General features: G+C 40.0%; 1 protein-coding gene across 3 annotated transcripts in view; it reads right to left on the bottom strand.

Annotated features, from left to right (window-relative positions):
• Positions 1 to 357: 357 nt before the first annotated feature.
• Positions 358 to 18,212, bottom strand: part of NFATC1 (nuclear factor of activated T cells 1) — a 134,981-nt gene continuing 117,126 nt past the window's right edge. For all 3 annotated transcript variants that reach the window (XM_081873380.1, XM_081873379.1, XM_081873381.1), the window contains exon 10: positions 358 to 2,952. In XM_081873380.1, the coding sequence (XP_081729506.1) occupies positions 2,903 to 2,952 (50 nt within the window). In that variant the 3' untranslated portion in view covers positions 358 to 2,902. The remainder of the gene's footprint in view (positions 2,953 to 18,212) is intronic.

Here is an 18,212-nt window from a genome sequence, read left to right as displayed (position 1 = left end):
TGTGGATCAGGCAGGGACTGCTGATGATCAGTTGCAGGACATAAAGTCAGGAATGCCAGTTTGGGATGCTTCTCTCCATGAAAACACACACACAAAAACTAGCATAGCCTGGAGATATCACCCTGCTCTGTTTTGTTCTTGGAATACTTTCTCCCTCCTTTCTTCACCTATGGGATTACCAAAAAATGTGCTTCTTTGTTTGCACTGCTGTAACCCATTCTACATTTTTAAGATGTTCCCACCTTGTTCCCACCCCGTTCTGTTGCATGTGCTCATCTACCCTGAACCAACAGCATTTCTGCCAACAAATAAGCAAAGAAACCCCCACTGAATGTAAAATTCTTATCAGATACAGGGTTTTCATACCAGGTTTTTTATTATTATTATTCATGGATACATATACAAGAGATGCATAGTTTTTCAGAGCTAGGGTTGAATGTAACAAACTTCCAAGACAGCTCAAAAGAAATGAAACAAACAAACAATGACAAATAGGGGGTGTGACATACCGGGAACAATACATATGATTATCTTGCTAAAGTTATTGCAGAAATGCAAACATTGTGGTGCTTGTGTGGTCAGCACCTCGCCCAAGATATTTCTGTATCAGAGTCAAAAATCCTTTGGCCTGCCTGAAGGTTCCTCCACTTGCACTCTTCTGACATTTCAGGAAAATTGAGAGAAATGGACGTCTGAGAATTACACTGGAACTCCATGTCTTTCTTGGCAACTACATGTTTTAAATGTAGAATACATGAAGAAAGAGCAATTGTTGGCAAGGGGCATCCAAAAATACGGTTTAATCTATGGAGTGCTGCTCCCGCACAAGTTTCTGTTGCAACAAATGGAAATTATACAGAAGCACTTCTTGATGAATGGTACAATTATGATATTGGAAGACTGAAAGTTGCCTGAAACGGAAGTGCCTGCAATATACAGAATATAGATGCTAACATATGACATTTTAAAGTGTATCATTTTATGAAAAATCCCCCTCCCGCAGGAGTCAAAAACAGTTGAACCAATCTAGCTTTCTGTGGAAAGTTGTGCTTCGTTTGATGTATTTTCTAGCTGCAAGTTTAGCTGAAAACTGTTATATGTATATATAATATGGCAGTCTAGGAGAAATGCATGCAACTGCTACAAAGCTGAGTACAGGATAAATATCTCTTGCTAAGCAGTTGGGAAGTCACCCAATTAGAAGGACCAGTAACGTTATAATATTTACATACAGCCATATTATATTCTTATGTTTTCACAGTAATGTGCAAATGTTACAAATATGGCTTTTCATTTTTTTAAAAAAGTAAGTAAGACATAATTGTACAGAGTAATATTTCTAAATGTTTAGGACTGTTTCACCTTTTTGTGAAACCTGTTGAGTTTGCTTTAACTGTACACTGCACTCAGTCACCACCTTAGTAACTGTGGAGTAGTTCACTCGTATTTCCTAAGGCACAATATTAATGTTAAATGCTTTAAAAATGGAGCCATGCTTTCTTTTTGTCTATGTGACATAATATGCCATTACTAGCTATACGGTAACAACATTATTGGTTGTATGAAATACCATGTCAAAGACTACATTACATGCTTAAGTTTCATATGTACTCTATAAACTTGAAGCTGCTCTGAAAACATACTATACAGCATTGCATATTAAAACATTTGGTTTTTTGGTAATATTTGTTGTACACAAAGCAGAGAGTTATAAGGCTTCAGTGGAATAATTATCTTATAATTGAACAAATATTTTACATTCTTTGAAAATGGTATTTACATTTGCTTTTAACTCATCTTTTGTCATTTGGTAATTAACACATGTTTCATATGCATCCTTCTGGACTGTCTAAAGTGCTTGCTTATCAGCTTGAGGAAAGAAAATGCATAATTGTCTTAAACATAACAAACCCACAACATAGTAATGGCAAGAGTATTTGCATGGGATCAGGACTGCATTCTCAGAAGCAGAAATTATTGCTGAATTCAAAGCCTCCATGTATATGCATAAATGCTAGTTTGTATGTATAAGCATAAGCATAAAACAGTTGAGGAAAATATAGGTATTCACATTTTTGTCCATCAACCTTAATATTTTGTGCTGTTCATTTTTCTTGTGCTATGTCTAGAAATTGATTTAAGTCAAAGTATTAACATGCAGTCCTATGATACATGAGCAAAGACCTGCAATAGGCTGAAAAGTATAGAACTGAGATGACAATCTGGGTTTGTTTTTTAAAAAATGCATCAGGAATAAGGCAACAAGATGTAAAATACAGTTCAAAAGTGAAGAAATCCAGGAATTCAGACACGTATTTTACTTTCCAGGGCTTGTAACTAACTAAATCATACTCAGGGTAGACCCACTAAAATCTTGCCTATCATCTGAATGGATCCACTCTGAGTATGAATGAGCTGATACAACCCAACAGGGGTTTTTATACCCATAACAACAGACAGTTCCAACACACCCCAAGTTCCAATGTACGTTTGATGGTTACTGTGCCTAGAAATACTTTGGATGGCAGCATATCCAAACTGCCAATACAATGTCCTGATGTCAGAAGCTAACAAAAAAAGGCACTTCCAGTAGAGCCCAAAGGAAAAGAAAGCCAGTTTTCAGTCAGTCACCAGTTGTGTCACATTTCCTATTTCAACTTGCGAAACGCACCATTTCAGAGTTCGTGTCCTCCATTTTCCTTGAGATGATTTTCTTGACAGAAGGTGTTTCCTTGGTTGAAGCCAGTCAATTAGTTTTATGTATAGATATACTGTACAGAGAAGAGGTAATTGTTCCAAACATTCCAGAAAGGGAAAGAGCAGAGCGGTACCAGGGAGGATCTTCCATTTATCTGAAGCCGATGTCTCAGCGTAGCTTAAAGCAGGATATCTAGACGGCCAGCTATGAATGGACGTTGGTGCTGGAGAGGTCGTTCCTTATTATTTCATTTACTGCAAGGAAGAAGAAAACAGAAGGAGAGAAGGGTTATTGCTCTATACACACTTCTGCCAAAAGTGACACTTAAAGGCACTTGTTTCTCTGGTCACGGATGCTAAGCATAAAATGCCAGTAAGTAGCCAGTCAAACCAGGACGGGACCGCAAGAGCAAAAGGAGCTCATAATCCTAAAGGAAATTAATGCTGGGCTCCCAGGCTTCCATTAGAAAGGAGCACCTGGGGCCTTGTCGTATTGCATCACTCATATTCCACCCCTGCAATTTAGTTACACACACACACACACACACACACACACAGTTGGGTTGACTTTGAAGGGGAAAGGGACAAAGAAGAGGAAGTCCATAGAAGAACTGATCCATGGCACATAAGCTGACCTGAGCTTGCAAGCATAACCCACAAAACAGCAGGGGGCTGACCTGAATGCTTGAAAATGGCTATGACTCAGTTGGATAGGGGTTCCGTATGCTGAAGTTTCCACAGTGGGAAAGAGAGTTGATGAAAGAAATAAGGAACCTAAATTGGTGTTTTTGCTCGCTTGCAGCCGATAGTGGTGAAACAGATAAATCGACATGTCTTCCTCAACAGTGGAAAGCACACAAATGTGTGTGTTTTGGTTTTTTTAAAAACAACAAAACGCACAACCCCTTATTCACCTTCAGAATACTTCTGAGGACAAGGCAGCAAGCCATAGCAGGCATTTAAAGAAAGAAGTTGACAGGGTCTATAATCTAAGCATTAACCTGCGGGATGAACAGAGTAGTGCAATGTTTTCATTACTCGTGGTTATTATTTTTTCATTCCCTTCACCCCCTGCTCGACTTTGGAGCTGTGCAGTTTCTCACACTCCGGCTATGTCCATTTATCGCTTGTGATTTTTGGCAGATGGGCAGGAAATGACTGAACCTGGCAGAGCATATCAACAGTGAGCTGCACAACATCCCTTCTATTTCCACCTCTCCTCCCTGTGGTCCCTGCCACTGCTTGATTTACATTAAGATAGACAAAATGTCATCAGGAAGGCTGTCACCACTTTGGAGCTTTCCTAACATCACAGCGAAGGGGAAACACATGCCCACGTCATGGAATTAGCCTGGAAAAGCCCACATTTCCCTTTGCTTGTGGGCTGTTGATCCTTTCTGCTTGGATAATTCCATTTGTTTGTGCAAGAAAAGACCATGCTGATCAAAAACAAAACTTCCTGTAGCTGTGCACAGATTATTATTTTTTTAAAAAAGTTTTTAAAAGATGAGTTTGGGTTTTTTTAAAAAAGTATTTCATCACTATGGCACATTTTTAGAGAGAGAAAGCAACTTAAATTGGGTTCCAGAGTGGCATATGAGAAACTGAACTGTGATAGCTTCGTACATCTAAATGCCAGTTTTCCTTAGGAAAACCTGTGTAAGGTATTGGGGCCCTTGAGCACCAGAGGTCAGCTACCTTATTACTTTTGGCACCAAGGCAGCTCACAGGCTGAAAAGCTTACTGAACTGATCTTTCCTGTGCAGTAGCACCACAAACGTAATGGCCAGAGAAGGTATTGCAGCTTGCCAACCCGGCTGGGTCAGATGACCTGATCAACCAATGGGGGCCTGATTGGCTCTGTATGACTTTTGCTCTAGCTTTGCTTTCTCAGTGTGATCAGCTTGCCTCTTGCCTTGCCTGCTTTTCTGATCAGCTTGCAACACTACCTGCCTTGCCTAATCATACCAAGAAGAACGCTTTGGTGAACAACCATGGAAAGTAAGTTATGTGGGACATTGTACTGCATTAATGGAAAGGGCCGTGAGTGGTTCCTGACATCAAATCTTCTAAGAAGATGCTACAATCGGGGGGACAATCATCAGCAAATATTTGAGCCTTGGCCATTCTGACAGAACATTTGGTTTTGGACTTGCTTTTAAATTCTATTGGCACGGCACTTTTAAGCACCATTGTGGGTAGGAAACAGTTACATTGAGTCACTGCTCCTCAAGTAACCTCAGAAGTCCCAGGCCATGTGGAAGAGTATGCAGCTTAAATCTACCACTCACTGGTGTTTTGAGGACCATAGCTTGGTGGAAGAACATCTACTTTGCATGCAGAAGGTCTCAGGTTCAATCCCCAGCGTCTCCAGTTAGAGCTGGGCATAACTGTTGCCTGAAACCCTGGAGAGCTGCTGCCAATCCATGTAGACAACATTGAGTAAAATGGCCTAAGGCAGTTTTGTATAAGGCAGCTTGCTGTTTCCAGAAACTGGAGCAATGGTAGGCTTGTTCCATATGGAGCAGGAATTGCCATGCCCATGAGAAGAAGCCCTTAATTGTATGTCCATACTTGAGGATTCCTTCTCAGAAGCCTGACTTCTGGATCTCAAGGAGCCCTACTGATTGGCTGTCATTGAGAATATGTCATGAATATACTACTGTTACTTTAAATACCCACCAACATCTGTTTGAAAACAAAAAGTAGAGTGGATTTGCTCATAGGTTGGATTCCCTTTATTAGTGTACTTGAAGTTGAAAACAAACCCTGTTAAGCCAGATGGGGAGAAGGGGAGGGAATCCAGTTTGTTTACTTCATTAGGGTCTACAGCTAAATGTTGTATTTGATGTTTGTCATGGCATACTAATACTTCTTTTAAATAAGCAAAACCTGTGATCTTGCAACAGGGCAATGGGCACAGCAACAGAGCTGGAGAAAAGCTATTTCAAATACCCCTGAGCATGAAAAGTTACTCTTTTGTCCAAACAGAAAGCACAATCAGTAAGCAGACAGTTTCGGGTCTATTCCCCAGCAATTGCCTGAAAATGTAGTCAGTTTTAAAAACAAAACAAAAATTGTAGCCCAATTGATGTTTCAGCTGTTTTACGGCAAACACATTTTAGATAGCTTAATGTGTAATCCTTTCTTTTATGAACTATCGTATTTCGGCAATGAAAATGTGGTTCAGTCACTAAGTGATGTCATTCACATATATATATATCTAGAAGCAAACAGGATAACTAATGGTTTGTTTTATTCTTTATTTTCATTTTTCAAGAAAGCTTGAACATTGCGTCCCAATGTCAACAGATGCAGGGATCCGTTCATAAATTAAAAATATTTAACAAACACCTCTTTCCACTTGCACAGAACCCTTACATTAGTGGCTTTTCTATAAACCAATCTGGTTATTACATCTCTTTAAGACTGGGCTTCTCATCTTAACACTCGTTTTGCACGTGAGGTAACTTAGGGACACAGGCAGATAGCTGGCATGCTAAGAATCATACAAGTCAGTTTGTGGTCAAACTGAAATTCAAAACATAAACTTCAGTCTAAGATTATACTGTTCTTGGAGATGAGCAGAATCCTTCCTATACTAACCATTCGCACAGCATTTTAAAAATATGTGAGGTTTTTTGCGAGCTTGCCAATTACACCTACAGTTTCCCAACATGCTCTCTGCTTAAAACAATTGTCAGAGCGAAAGTTTCCATGTCATCCTCACTTTCCCACTAGCACCCTCTCTCTTAAAAAAAGAATCCAAAATAGATTTAAGAAAGGCAGGTTTGTCATGTGACCACGCTACCTATCAAGGGACCTGAAAAATAAAATTTTCTGTCGTTAAACCCATCAGATGTTACAGCAACAGGATGTGGCAAGACTGTGGTTTAATAAGGAGGTTTTTCTTCTGAATTTAACTTTAAAATGACCTTGCCATGGAAAAGTTTGTTTCAGAGTAAACAAAATAGCATAACTGATAACAATAATTCTATTTATTTCTTTTAGAGGCAACTATATTTCATCACATTAACATACAAAGTTTAAATGCTTTGCCTACAAGGCAAACTCTTCTGAAGTTCCTCTACCCTCCCCCCAATATTAAATTGGGTGCTCTTAGAATCACAAAGTAACCTTTGCTATAAAATAATGATCTATAGATGTAATCCTGGTCCTATCAAAGCTACTATTAATTTTAAATTAAGCCAAAGCACAGACTATTTTAGCCAGAGATCAAAGCTTTCTTAAGGCTTATGACAATGAAAACAAATGGGAGATAATTGGCAAAAGAAAAAAGAATGAAATATTATTATTATTATTATTATTATTATTATTATTATTATTATTGTTATTATTATTATTGTTGTTGTTGTTGTTGTTGTTGTTGTTGTTATTATTATTATTATTATTATTATTATTATTATTATTATGCCCTTCCTCCTAAAGGAGCCATGGGTGGCAAACACAAAGAGTTAAAACAATACAATTAAAAATAAAATCAAAACGTCTTTTGTTTTCAGTACAAAATGTGTCATATCATATTAATGAGATGATACAGGAGTAGACCACAGACTACAGCACAAATGCTTTGGTGCTAGAAGAATGCAAGTTCATATCTGCTATGACTTTACAACGATATACATCATTTGCAAATGCAAGTTAAAGAACAGAGACTGTTAAACAGCAGAGGAGATAAGAATTTAAAGCATGGGCTACAGAATGCTGAATCTGCAGTTTAATGACCCAAGATTATTCTTATTGAAAAGTGAGTTTTTGAGCCTGCTTTTTAAAATAAATAAATAAAGCAATGTTTAAATTAGCAAGACACTGCACCACATTCCACCTAAGAATATCACTGTGCAGCAGAGTGAATTCAGAAAGTATATTTACAGTGGAATCCTATATACAGTACAACTTCTTGAGCTCAGTGGGACTAACTCCCAATTAAGTGTGTATAGGATTGTCTTCTTAAGAGTCTACAACTTTCTGCTTGCACCTGAATCACAAGAACAACTGGTGTGAGAAACATTCAACTGATTGCTTAGAGAATACCACAGAAGAACATATAGACGTTCCCAGCTCCAAAGCTAAGTTTCTGCTGCTCCAGAGAAGCGGACACGGAGCAATGGCTCCAAACTACAAGAAAGAAGATTCCACCTAAACATTAGGAAGAACTTCCTGACAGGAACAGCTCTTACTGTCAGTGGAATTTGCTGCCAAGGAGTGTGGTGGAGTCTCCTTCTTTGGAGGTCTTTAAGCAGAGGCTTGACAACCAAATGTCAGGAGTGCTCTGATGGTGTTTCCTGCTTGGCAGGGGGTTGGACTCGATGGCCCTTGTGGTCTCTTCCAACTGTATGATTCTATGATTCTAAGTGGTGTATTCCAGGAAGATATTAAGTTACCCATAATGGAGACAGGATGTGAGCAGATTCTGCAGCTGCAGCAGAGTTGTGCTAAACTGAACAACAACCTTAGGTCAGCCTCACACTGTAACATTTAGGACATCTTACCTTGGGAGAGAGTAGCAATGAAATTGTGTGTATCTCTGTCCCTAGTGTTTGTGAGGAATGTAGACAGGGTGACTCCCTGTCTCCATCCAATGTCTGAAACCCTGAAGAGTTGTTGCAAGTCAGTGTAGAAAGTGAGGAAGTAGGTGGACCAATGGACTGACTGAGCGTAAGGTAGCTTACGTTATGTGTTCCTATGAAATGAGGTTTGTTAAAACCCTCACCTTCTTACTGGCCTTGATTTGGGGCCTCTAACAGATACCTGATCAGGTGAAGCTTTTACTGGCATGGAGATAAATAACGTGAAACACTTCATGTGCTTTTCGTGTGTTGGAGTCAAATGAGATGTGATCCGAAAAGCGCCACCAGCATCTATGTCAGGTTTTTATTTATTTTATGATCATTGGGACCACAGTGCACTAGACGGGCTAGCCATGATCACCATGAAAACTGTCCCTGTGTTATTCTGGGTGGTTGCAGCCTAAGTCTGCCCCCCACCAGTTTTGTTGAACTACAAAACTTGTGGTCCCCCAGAGTCTGATGATACCTCTCTCTTATGTGTGGGTGTTGCCAGTTTGACTGCATAAGGATTGGCCCTTACCCCCCAAATACTGCTAACAGAGGGAAGGACTATGTAGAGGTGCATTTATAGGTCTTTGCAGTGCTTTTTTCAGGGGGGGGGGACACACGTACCCCTAAACATTTTGTGAATCTAAGTTTGGCCTCATTGAGGGGCAGTATTTCAATATGAGGAGGAAAATGAGAGTACCCCTAAACATTTTTTTAAAGGAAAAAAAACACACTGGGCCTTTGAAGCTGGACTCTTCTTCACAATTTAGATCATGTATAGCCAATGTAGAACCCTATAGATTTTGCTGGATTCCACCTCTCATCAGCCCCAGACTGCATGGCCAATAGTCAGGGAAGACGGGAACTGGCATACAACAACATCAGAAAGGCACCATGTTGGTTCCTCCAATCAGATAATTGGTGGCCAGGAATTCCCCATCATTCCATGAAAGTAGAGATGACAGTATAGAAATAGAGCATGCTTAGTTGCTACCATTTTTGCATTTTGCTCATAATTTTGTGGGACCCAGTGCTCCAGAAACACATAAAACACAGCATTGGCTTTTACTTGTGCCTGACTTTTTGAAAACTTAGGTTCCATTTCAGGTGGCGCTAACTTACAGTAAAATGCTTAATTTCTGTGAATCCTGGGATGGAAGATAAACTTGTCATCCTTGAATGTATTTCATGAAAAGCTAATTATTTGGCTTCCTCTCTTAACAATGGGCCTTAATGTATGGAATTATGCCAATACAACATCTGACTATACGTGTTGATCCTTCTCAGAGCTGAATGTCCTTGATTTCCATTGAATTCAGAATAAATTGTAAGTTCCTTCCCAGAGAATAAAATGCCCTCTGCTTTTTACAATATTGAATACATGGCCAACTCTCAAACAAGTAATAAAAATGACAGCAATGGAGCAGATGAACATTTGTGCCAATAACGCGAAAGAATTCTGCCCAGTGGGCTATATATTTTTATTTAATACAAGTCGCTTGGGTCATATACAATGTCTGTCTATAGTTTTCTCCTTCCATTTCTTTTCCTGAGGAACTATGCCTAGTCTTATCAAGGGAAAAACTGACAAATAAATGACATGAGCTGTAACGTTATAATATGAGGGACTTTGACTGCACTCTAAGAGAGGCATAATGATGCAAAACAAGGCAGATAAGAGCGTCATAATGGTAGCCAACCAGCAGACTCTTCGGGGGGAAACCCCAACAAAATGCAACCCAACTTTATTTTAAGTAGTACTATTCAGGTCCTCTTATTATAAGCTGGCATTATTTCCTGTGCTACAGCTCAATGTGGGAGCACATTGTTAATGATGTGTGAGAAGTCATCCTGCTCCTCTGGGCTGATTCACGCTTGCATTTACATCAATTGGTATCCTGTAACTTGAAGACTTGCTGCTGAAGGTGTGAGCTGCCTCTGTTGAAAAGGACTTGTGGTTGAGGCGATGCATGATGCAAGCTCTGTCTACGCCTGAGGTGTTCGATTTATTTTAAACATGCAAATCACCTCAGTGAGTAAGGGATATGCGACTCTGAACTCCTCCCAAGGGACCTTGTGCCGTGTGAGAGAGAGATTCTGCAAAAGGCAACACCCCTTTTAACTTGTTAGCTTACTCACAGCCTGTGGAACAATGTGGGGACAGATGAAAGTTCTTCTGAGAACGAGCTTAGAAATCATCATCATCATCATCATCATCATCATCATCATCATCATCATTTATTAAATTTCCATACTGCCTTTCATCCGAGGATCACAGGGCAGTTTAAAACTTAACAACACAAAAATGCACAACACAGTAACAAACAAAAATAATAACACTCCTCTTCCTCTGCCCAGTTTTAAATGCCATAGATTGTGTAATTAGCCAAAGGCCTGGGAGAAGAGGAATGTTTTTGCCTGGTGCCTAAAGATATATAATGAAAGGGCCAGGTGAGCCTCCCTGGGGAGAGCATTCCACAAGTGGGGAGCCACCACAGAAAAGGCTCGTTCTCGTACTGCTGACTTTTCATGGAAGAGGCAAACAAAGAAGGGCCTCAGAGGATGGTCACAGGATCCGGGTTGGTTCAGGGTCCTCATCAATAAAACTGGAATTATACTCTAGTGATGTTGTGGGGGTCAAAATAAGCCTTTGTTATTCACACCTTTACTTTAGAGAGGGTTATACAAAAAGATGGGCACAAGAGCACACTGCTTTGCTACATAACCGAAGGTCTAAGTTAAATCTGCCTATAGTCAAAAGAGTTTTGATTTGTCTATTTATTGTTTCAATCTTTCCTTGGCCCCCAATGATGCTTTGCAGAACTCTGAATGGATGGATGTCAAATGTAGGAGGGACCCAATAAATTTGCATTTAAATTTATACAGATTATGTTTGTGTATACTATATAGACTTTCCCCCAGCAGCCAACTAGTAAAAGCTTTGAGTTTCTAGAATAGGTCACATTAACTTTGTATCGTACCATTATCATACAAGGATATTTGTCTCAGATTTGAAAAGATCTATTGGCCTAGCTGCATCCTTTTGCACCGATACTCATTCCTGGTCAAATGGACCTCACTTTTCTCTGCCCATTCTCTCCCCGCTTCCCTCCCTTTATATTTTCTCTTTAAGATGCTCCTCTTTGCCTTCTCCTTTTGGCCACTGTATATATATATATTTAGAGCCGTCTTCCTCACAACTTCCACATGCTACACTCCTATTCCTTCCTTTGGCATGTAGCTTTCTCAGTTTCCCTAAACTCCTCCTGCTTCTTTCACCCCTCTTTTTAGACCCCACCTCTGCTTCCCTTGAGCTCCTTAAAAATTGAGCATCTCAACCAATGGCAAACACACCCCTCTGTGGCATTAAGGGTAAATCAAACCAGAAGAGATGATGGAGATCTGTGATTGAGTCTGATATCCCCTTAATGCTTTACATTATTTTTTTGGTAATAAAAGGAACTCTCCCTCCATTACAATCAGGAATGCTATGCTGTGAGGAGGACAGCTGAGCCCCCTTCCCCCGTACCATCTACCTCCCCCCTCCAAAAAATGCCACACTTTCCCTTCACTATCTCCTATGTGCTCTCTTTAAAAAATAAAATATCCATGCCAGTTTCTTCTAATGGGGTGAACAGTAGTTTCAGTGATAGGGTAGGGCCAGAGAAAACATTAACTCCTGCCCACGCTGCAGGGCCCTGGTGCTGATGTAACTCCTCTGTGCCCTGGTGGCTACAACAAAATCCCTAAATGGATAGCAGCATGGATTTATATTGCGAGGATTTCCACTCACCACTGATTAAAACACAGCAATCTTCTTTCACGTAAGAAAGGTGTAAATAGGAATATTACATAACCACAAAGGAAGAAGGGTGTTGTTAGGAACTCTGTCGTGGATGGAAAGGCAATTCAGAAACTAGCAATATTTCCCTGAGGCAACAAACAACAGATCCAGCCACAGAATAATAGAAATGCAAAACAATTAGCCAACAACAACAAAAAGGCTTACAGAGCAGTGGAAAATGTAACCATACATTCCATGAAGGAACCGGATCTTGTGTTACCTCAGGTATTCTGGATGTGTCTAAATCATAAATTATTTTTATCTCTTTCATCATAATAAGCCACTGCCACGGGGCATACTATTTTTGGAGCAAGAGAATAGGCTGGTGAAACACACGAGTGACAACAAGTAGCAGGTTTTAACAAAACATGATCCTCCCCTATGTGAATAGGGTTTTGGCAGTGATGTTTGACAGCCATTAGAGGGGAATAATTTTCCTACCTGAGATAGCCTTTCCTTTCCCTTTTGTTTGCTAGCTTGAAAAATCCAAATTGTAAATGCAAAACGGGCTTGGTTGGTAAATGTACTTTGCTGATGATGTTCCAGATAAAGCACAAAGCCTTTCTTTTTTTCAGTCAGCTTTGAGGGTGCATATTATAATAGTCACCTGCTGCATTGCCAGCCATAGAACCATAGACTCTGAGTTGGAAGGGACCAGGAGGATAATCTAGTCCAACTCCCTGCAGGAATCTTTTCACCTAACGTGTGGCTCAAACCCACAACCCTGAGATTAAGAGTCTCATGCTTTATCAATTTAGCTATGGTTTTTATATATATCTTGGCTATTACCAGCAATGGCCTGCACACTTGGGTGGAGCTGTGGAGCCATCTCTATGACACTGTCATTGCTGCAGCAGAGCAGTGAGGTCAGGTTGGCATGAGCCCATTGGAGGAGTTAATCCAGTGCTCCTGCAGGCATGCCCCATGCAGACCTGACCTTGCAGCCACCATGCCCTGTCCAGACCAGGAAAGTTGCAGCAATGTTGGTGTTGAGAGGATGGCTCTGCCCTACCACACAGACTACTTACTGCCAGTTAGTCATAACTTGGTTGTTGAAAGCCTTGGTCCGCGCACGTTCTGGCTCCAAAACGCCAAAACCCCGAAAGTAACTGTTCCGGTTTTCAAACATTTTTTGGAAGCAGAACATACGATGTGGCTTCCACGGCTTCCAATTGAGTGCAGGAAACTCCTGCAGCCAATTGGAAGCCTCATTTTGGTTTTTGAATGGTTCCGGGAGTCGAATGGACTCCCAGAACGTATTAAGTTCGACAACCAAGGTAACACTATATTACTATAACTATGTGTTCCAAGCTTGTGAAATTTTGTTGTCTTGTTTTATTTCATGGGAAGCCATCTTGAACACTGTAGATGAGGTACAGAATAAATATTTCGAACAAACGAACGAACGAACGAACGAACGAACGAACGAATGAATACTGTACATCAATAACTAAGGTTGCAAAAATTATACCATGGATATGCTTTGGTAGGTAAACCAGGGAAAATTTCAACAGCGCTTGACATCTGTGTAGAAGCCACTTGACTAGAACTTGCCTGTATCTAGAACTATCTTGCTTGACTAGAACCATCCCGTATCAGTGTCATTCCTGGATTCATCCACTCACCCAAGGCAAATCTCATTAAGTTCAATATTTTCTGCCAAGCACAAATGAAAAGCTATGATAATTTGGATTTGTTCTGCTGTAAATGGGGTCAGATTGGCCGCTGCTGGGTGTCAGTTTCTCCTGACCACTGTGTCATCTATAAATTGTTATGTTGATCTGGTCTATAAATATTTGACAAAATAATGATAACACACACACACACACACACACACACACACACACACACACAAGCTAAAAGTGATGCTAAAGATGTCACAGTCTTTTCTTAGAGACAGGTATCTTAGTGGGAGTTTAAAGGTACAGAAATAGCTGCCCCAGCATAATGCAAGTTGCAACTGTCCCCTCACCCTTCAATTCACACATAAATATACATATACACTCAAAAAGAAGGAGGACTAAGGGAGGGAAAGCCACATTTTAACCAAAATTATGTATTTACATTCCTAATAGCACAAGTGAAGCAAAAGCTAGGCATGCATTCAAGTTTTACACAGAATTTCCATACCACGAAACAAAACAAAACAGCCCACTGTAACCGTTATGTCAAATAAAACAGCCAGTGCTCAAAACCTGAACTCTTAAAGGGCTGGAAGAAGAGAGGTGAGGTGGACCCCATGAATTATTGCTTCTATTTTCTAGTACTTTCTTAATAAATAATAATAATAATAATAATAATAATAATAATAATAATAATAATAGATTTCATTAGAATTTTGTCAACATTTGATAGCCTACGTCATTGATGGCCAACAGACAGTTTGCAGACCCAACATGCCCTAGTAGTTCCATAGTAGTAAAGGAAAAAAAGAATGCTCCGATTAGTTTTCAGTACATGTGCTTCATAACTCTAAAGCCCTTCCTGCATGGGTGAGGAACTTTCATCCCTCCAGGAAAGGCTGGCCATATCATGAGGCACATGGAGTCATGTGACTCAGGCAGCAAATGGCGGGAAGACTATGCCCTTGCCTATCTACAGCCCACAACCAGCCAGCCACTGGGGTCCTTCCTCAGAATGAGGCACTGCAGGTGTGGTTGCTTAGTGTGGTTGTGCCATCATCTTGCAGTGCTTTAAGATGCCACGTTAAAATACAGCTCAAAATCCTCTTAAAACATAAACTGCGTTTCAAAGCTATATTTTCAAGCACCACAAAGCAGTGCTCAAGTGCTCTCTGTGAAAATAGGCCACACTGGTATAGACATGGCCTAAGTCATCTCTGTTTTCTTGGTTCCTTTTTAAAAATGTTATCTTTAGTCCTGTTTTTCATAATAGAAGCAAATAACAATAAACCCAATAAAAACATCTCAAACAGTTTTCTTGGTCCTAATTGAATGATGAAGGCTACCCCAGCATACCTACTGGTCCTAATACAGGACTGTCATGAGAGCAGAACGTAAAACAGGTTGTTTTTTTAGGATTGCTAGATTTTAAATAATTGACATTTTATGGTAAAAAACAAAACCAGATGGAATTAAGTGTGGCTCAAATTATGGTCAAGGACACGTCATCTTGCTGCAAACATCTGGCAACAATTATAGTTCACACCAAATCTTGTCACATGACACTTAAAGACATATCACTTGTCAGCAGACATTTTGTACCCACCTACCCGCACAAACATACAGTATCTAATGATTTTACTAGGAAGGAATGACATTTTCTCTAGGCCTGTGACTGTAGCATGCAGTCTAATTTTATGGAAGTTCAAAGCTGCAATCCTAAACACACTTCCTATGAAGAAAACCCCACTGAACACACTAGGACTTACTTCTGAGTAAGCATGAATAGGAATGCACTATTAAGTGCACAAGGATTCCTAAATGTTGTATAAATGTTTTCCTGATCCATGATTTCGTCTGGTAAGTTACCATCCTACTTGTGTTTCCTCCTCTGAAAATCAGCTTTGGGAAGGAGCAGTTTTCAGGAGTGAAATAATAGGTGGATGGATGCACAAACTTTATTCCACCTGCCAGTTTCTCCTTGCAACTTGCCTTCACACACTTCAAGAGAGTTCTAGACATGCATTTGCTATCCCAGGAGAAGTGGCATCCCCAGGGTTTCAGTATATCAGAATATGTCATTTTTGGCTCAAACCTTCTCTATCCTACTCCTCAAATCCCTAATTTCTCCACATATACACTTTTGCTTGTAAAGAAGTTTCCACTGAAACCACTTGAGAGTTTCATCCATGAGAATAGGAAGCTTATTCCACTGCATCAATGACTTACTGCCCTGATCAAGGGAAGCAATAGTCCGCCATGGTCAGACCATACCTGGCACCACAATTTAAGGAGGATACTGACAAGATGGAACATGGAGGGTAACCAAGATGATTAAGGGTCTGGAAACCAAGCCTTATGAGCAGTGTTCAAAACTCCCATTGTTCTAGGCACAAAGTGCGCATGCACACAAAAGCTCATACCAATAACTAACTTAGTTGGTCTCCAAGGTGCTACTGGAACGATTTTTTTTTTTATTTTGTTTCAGCTATGGCAGACCAACACGGCTACCTACCTGTAACTTGTTCTAGGCACATTTTGTGACAGGGAATTTCATTAGTGCAAGCAGTAATGTGCCTAAGATTTCAGATTAAAATTGCAGAGGAAGGAAAGGAGCAGCTTTTTCTGCGTCCCCACTTCCAGCTACCCTCTGGAGAAGAGACCCTCTTAAGAATATTGGGGGGTGGGGTGGGAAGGGGAAGGACTAGACCATGTGAAAAGCGAACATAATATTTTAGCTGTAGTTCATTCATTTCCAGCTCTGTATTCTTGTTATAAAAAAGTGTGCCTCAACATTCCACCCATAACCTAGGTTTGAGGTGCCATTTAACTCCTAGCTTTCACATCGCAGTTTCTAACACTGCTTAGGAGTAACAGTTCAGAAAATTGGGTAAGATTATCTGGTAAAGAGGAGACTGAAAGGAGATATCACAGCCATCTTCAAATATTGAATGGGCTGTCACATGGAGAGTGGAACAAGCTTGTCTTCTCCTACTCCAGAGGCTAGGACCCAAACAAATGACTTTAAGAAATGAGATTCCAACATCAGGAATAATTGTCCGACAGTAAGAGCTGTTCAACAGTGAAGCAGACTCCTATTGGAGGTCTTTAATTAGAGGCTGAGTAGCTATCTGTCATGTATGATCTAGTTGAGATTCCTAGATGACCCTCAGGGGTCCTTCAAACTCTACAATTCTATGATTTTATTTAAAAATAAGTGTAAGGTGGCACCTACAGTTTGCATAGTAGTATAGGATGCTTCAATGTGAATATGGCACAAGTAATTCTCTCTTCTTGTCTGCTTCTGAATAATCAATATGCCAGGAGACACTCTCATCCTGATCTAAACTGTTGTGGTAGCAGAATTTAAATCATAAACATTTCTTAGAATTGCGCAATGTTTAAATAATTCAAACATGTTGTGGTTGAAATAAAACCAGATGGCTTTATCTGGGTATAAACTCCCCTGAATGCCTCATAATGAATAGTTCACAAAACATCAGCCTTTAAAATGCATTAAACTTTGATTATTATTTTTTGTTAATGGCTGTTACTATGGTCTTCTTATGGCCTCTACACTTACTCAAAGAACCCTTTTAACCTGGTACTTAAGGCTGTAGATTTCAGATTATTCCAGTCCTTATAGTTACTGCTGCTCATACTTGTAATTACCGGTACATAAAATCAATTAGAGAGCGTACATGTCTGGTCCGTTGATTTGATTTGATAGTAACTAATACTCCAGCAATGTGTAATTATAAGAAACCTAATGACCTCTCTCTACCGAATGAAACTATCATTACATCTAATATTCTTTGATGAATTGCTCATTATGTACAATGTTGAGAAATATTCTGTAATGACTAATACTTTTTTAATCAGTACCAAAATACAGTCTTATTTGTGTTCACAACCAGCTGATGCTTAGAATTATCCTGCCTCACTGATGACCCAGGTACTATTAAATACAAATGTCCCAAGTAAACATTTGCTTGTAATCTGGAGAGACAGATGCATGCATTTTTTTAAAATAACAAAAAGCAGAAACAGTGACATGGGTGTGTATTCTGATATCTCACATAACTAGTCATGATAACTACTATCTCCCACCAAGAAATAAACTAACCAGTTAGCTGAATGATATGAATTTTGTCTGGGACTCACAACTTTCCGCCCCACAGAAAGCCACATACAGTGCACTGTAAATAATGAGGGTGACAGGAGTTCATTGCTACTTGGCTGAGGAAAGATTAATGTGTGGTGGGAAAGGGAGGAATGTGTGCGTGAAGTGTACAGAAAAGCTGAGCTCTGCTGTACAACCCCTCGCTATAGGCCAAGGGAAAGCACCCCCACACTCTGAATTTTGTGAATACATACCTGTTTTCTTGGGAGAAACCATCTTCTGCTCAAACTGTGGAGAGTTTATAGATTAGCTTCCCAGCCTGAGAGCCACTTGTGACTACCCAAGTC

This window comes from Podarcis erhardii (assembly GCF_964252035.2).
Source record: "Podarcis erhardii genome assembly, chromosome: 8".
Taxonomy (NCBI): Eukaryota; Metazoa; Chordata; class Lepidosauria; order Squamata; family Lacertidae; genus Podarcis; species Podarcis erhardii.
The sequence above is the reverse complement of the archived record's forward strand: the minus strand, read 5'-3'. Positions and strand labels throughout refer to the sequence as shown.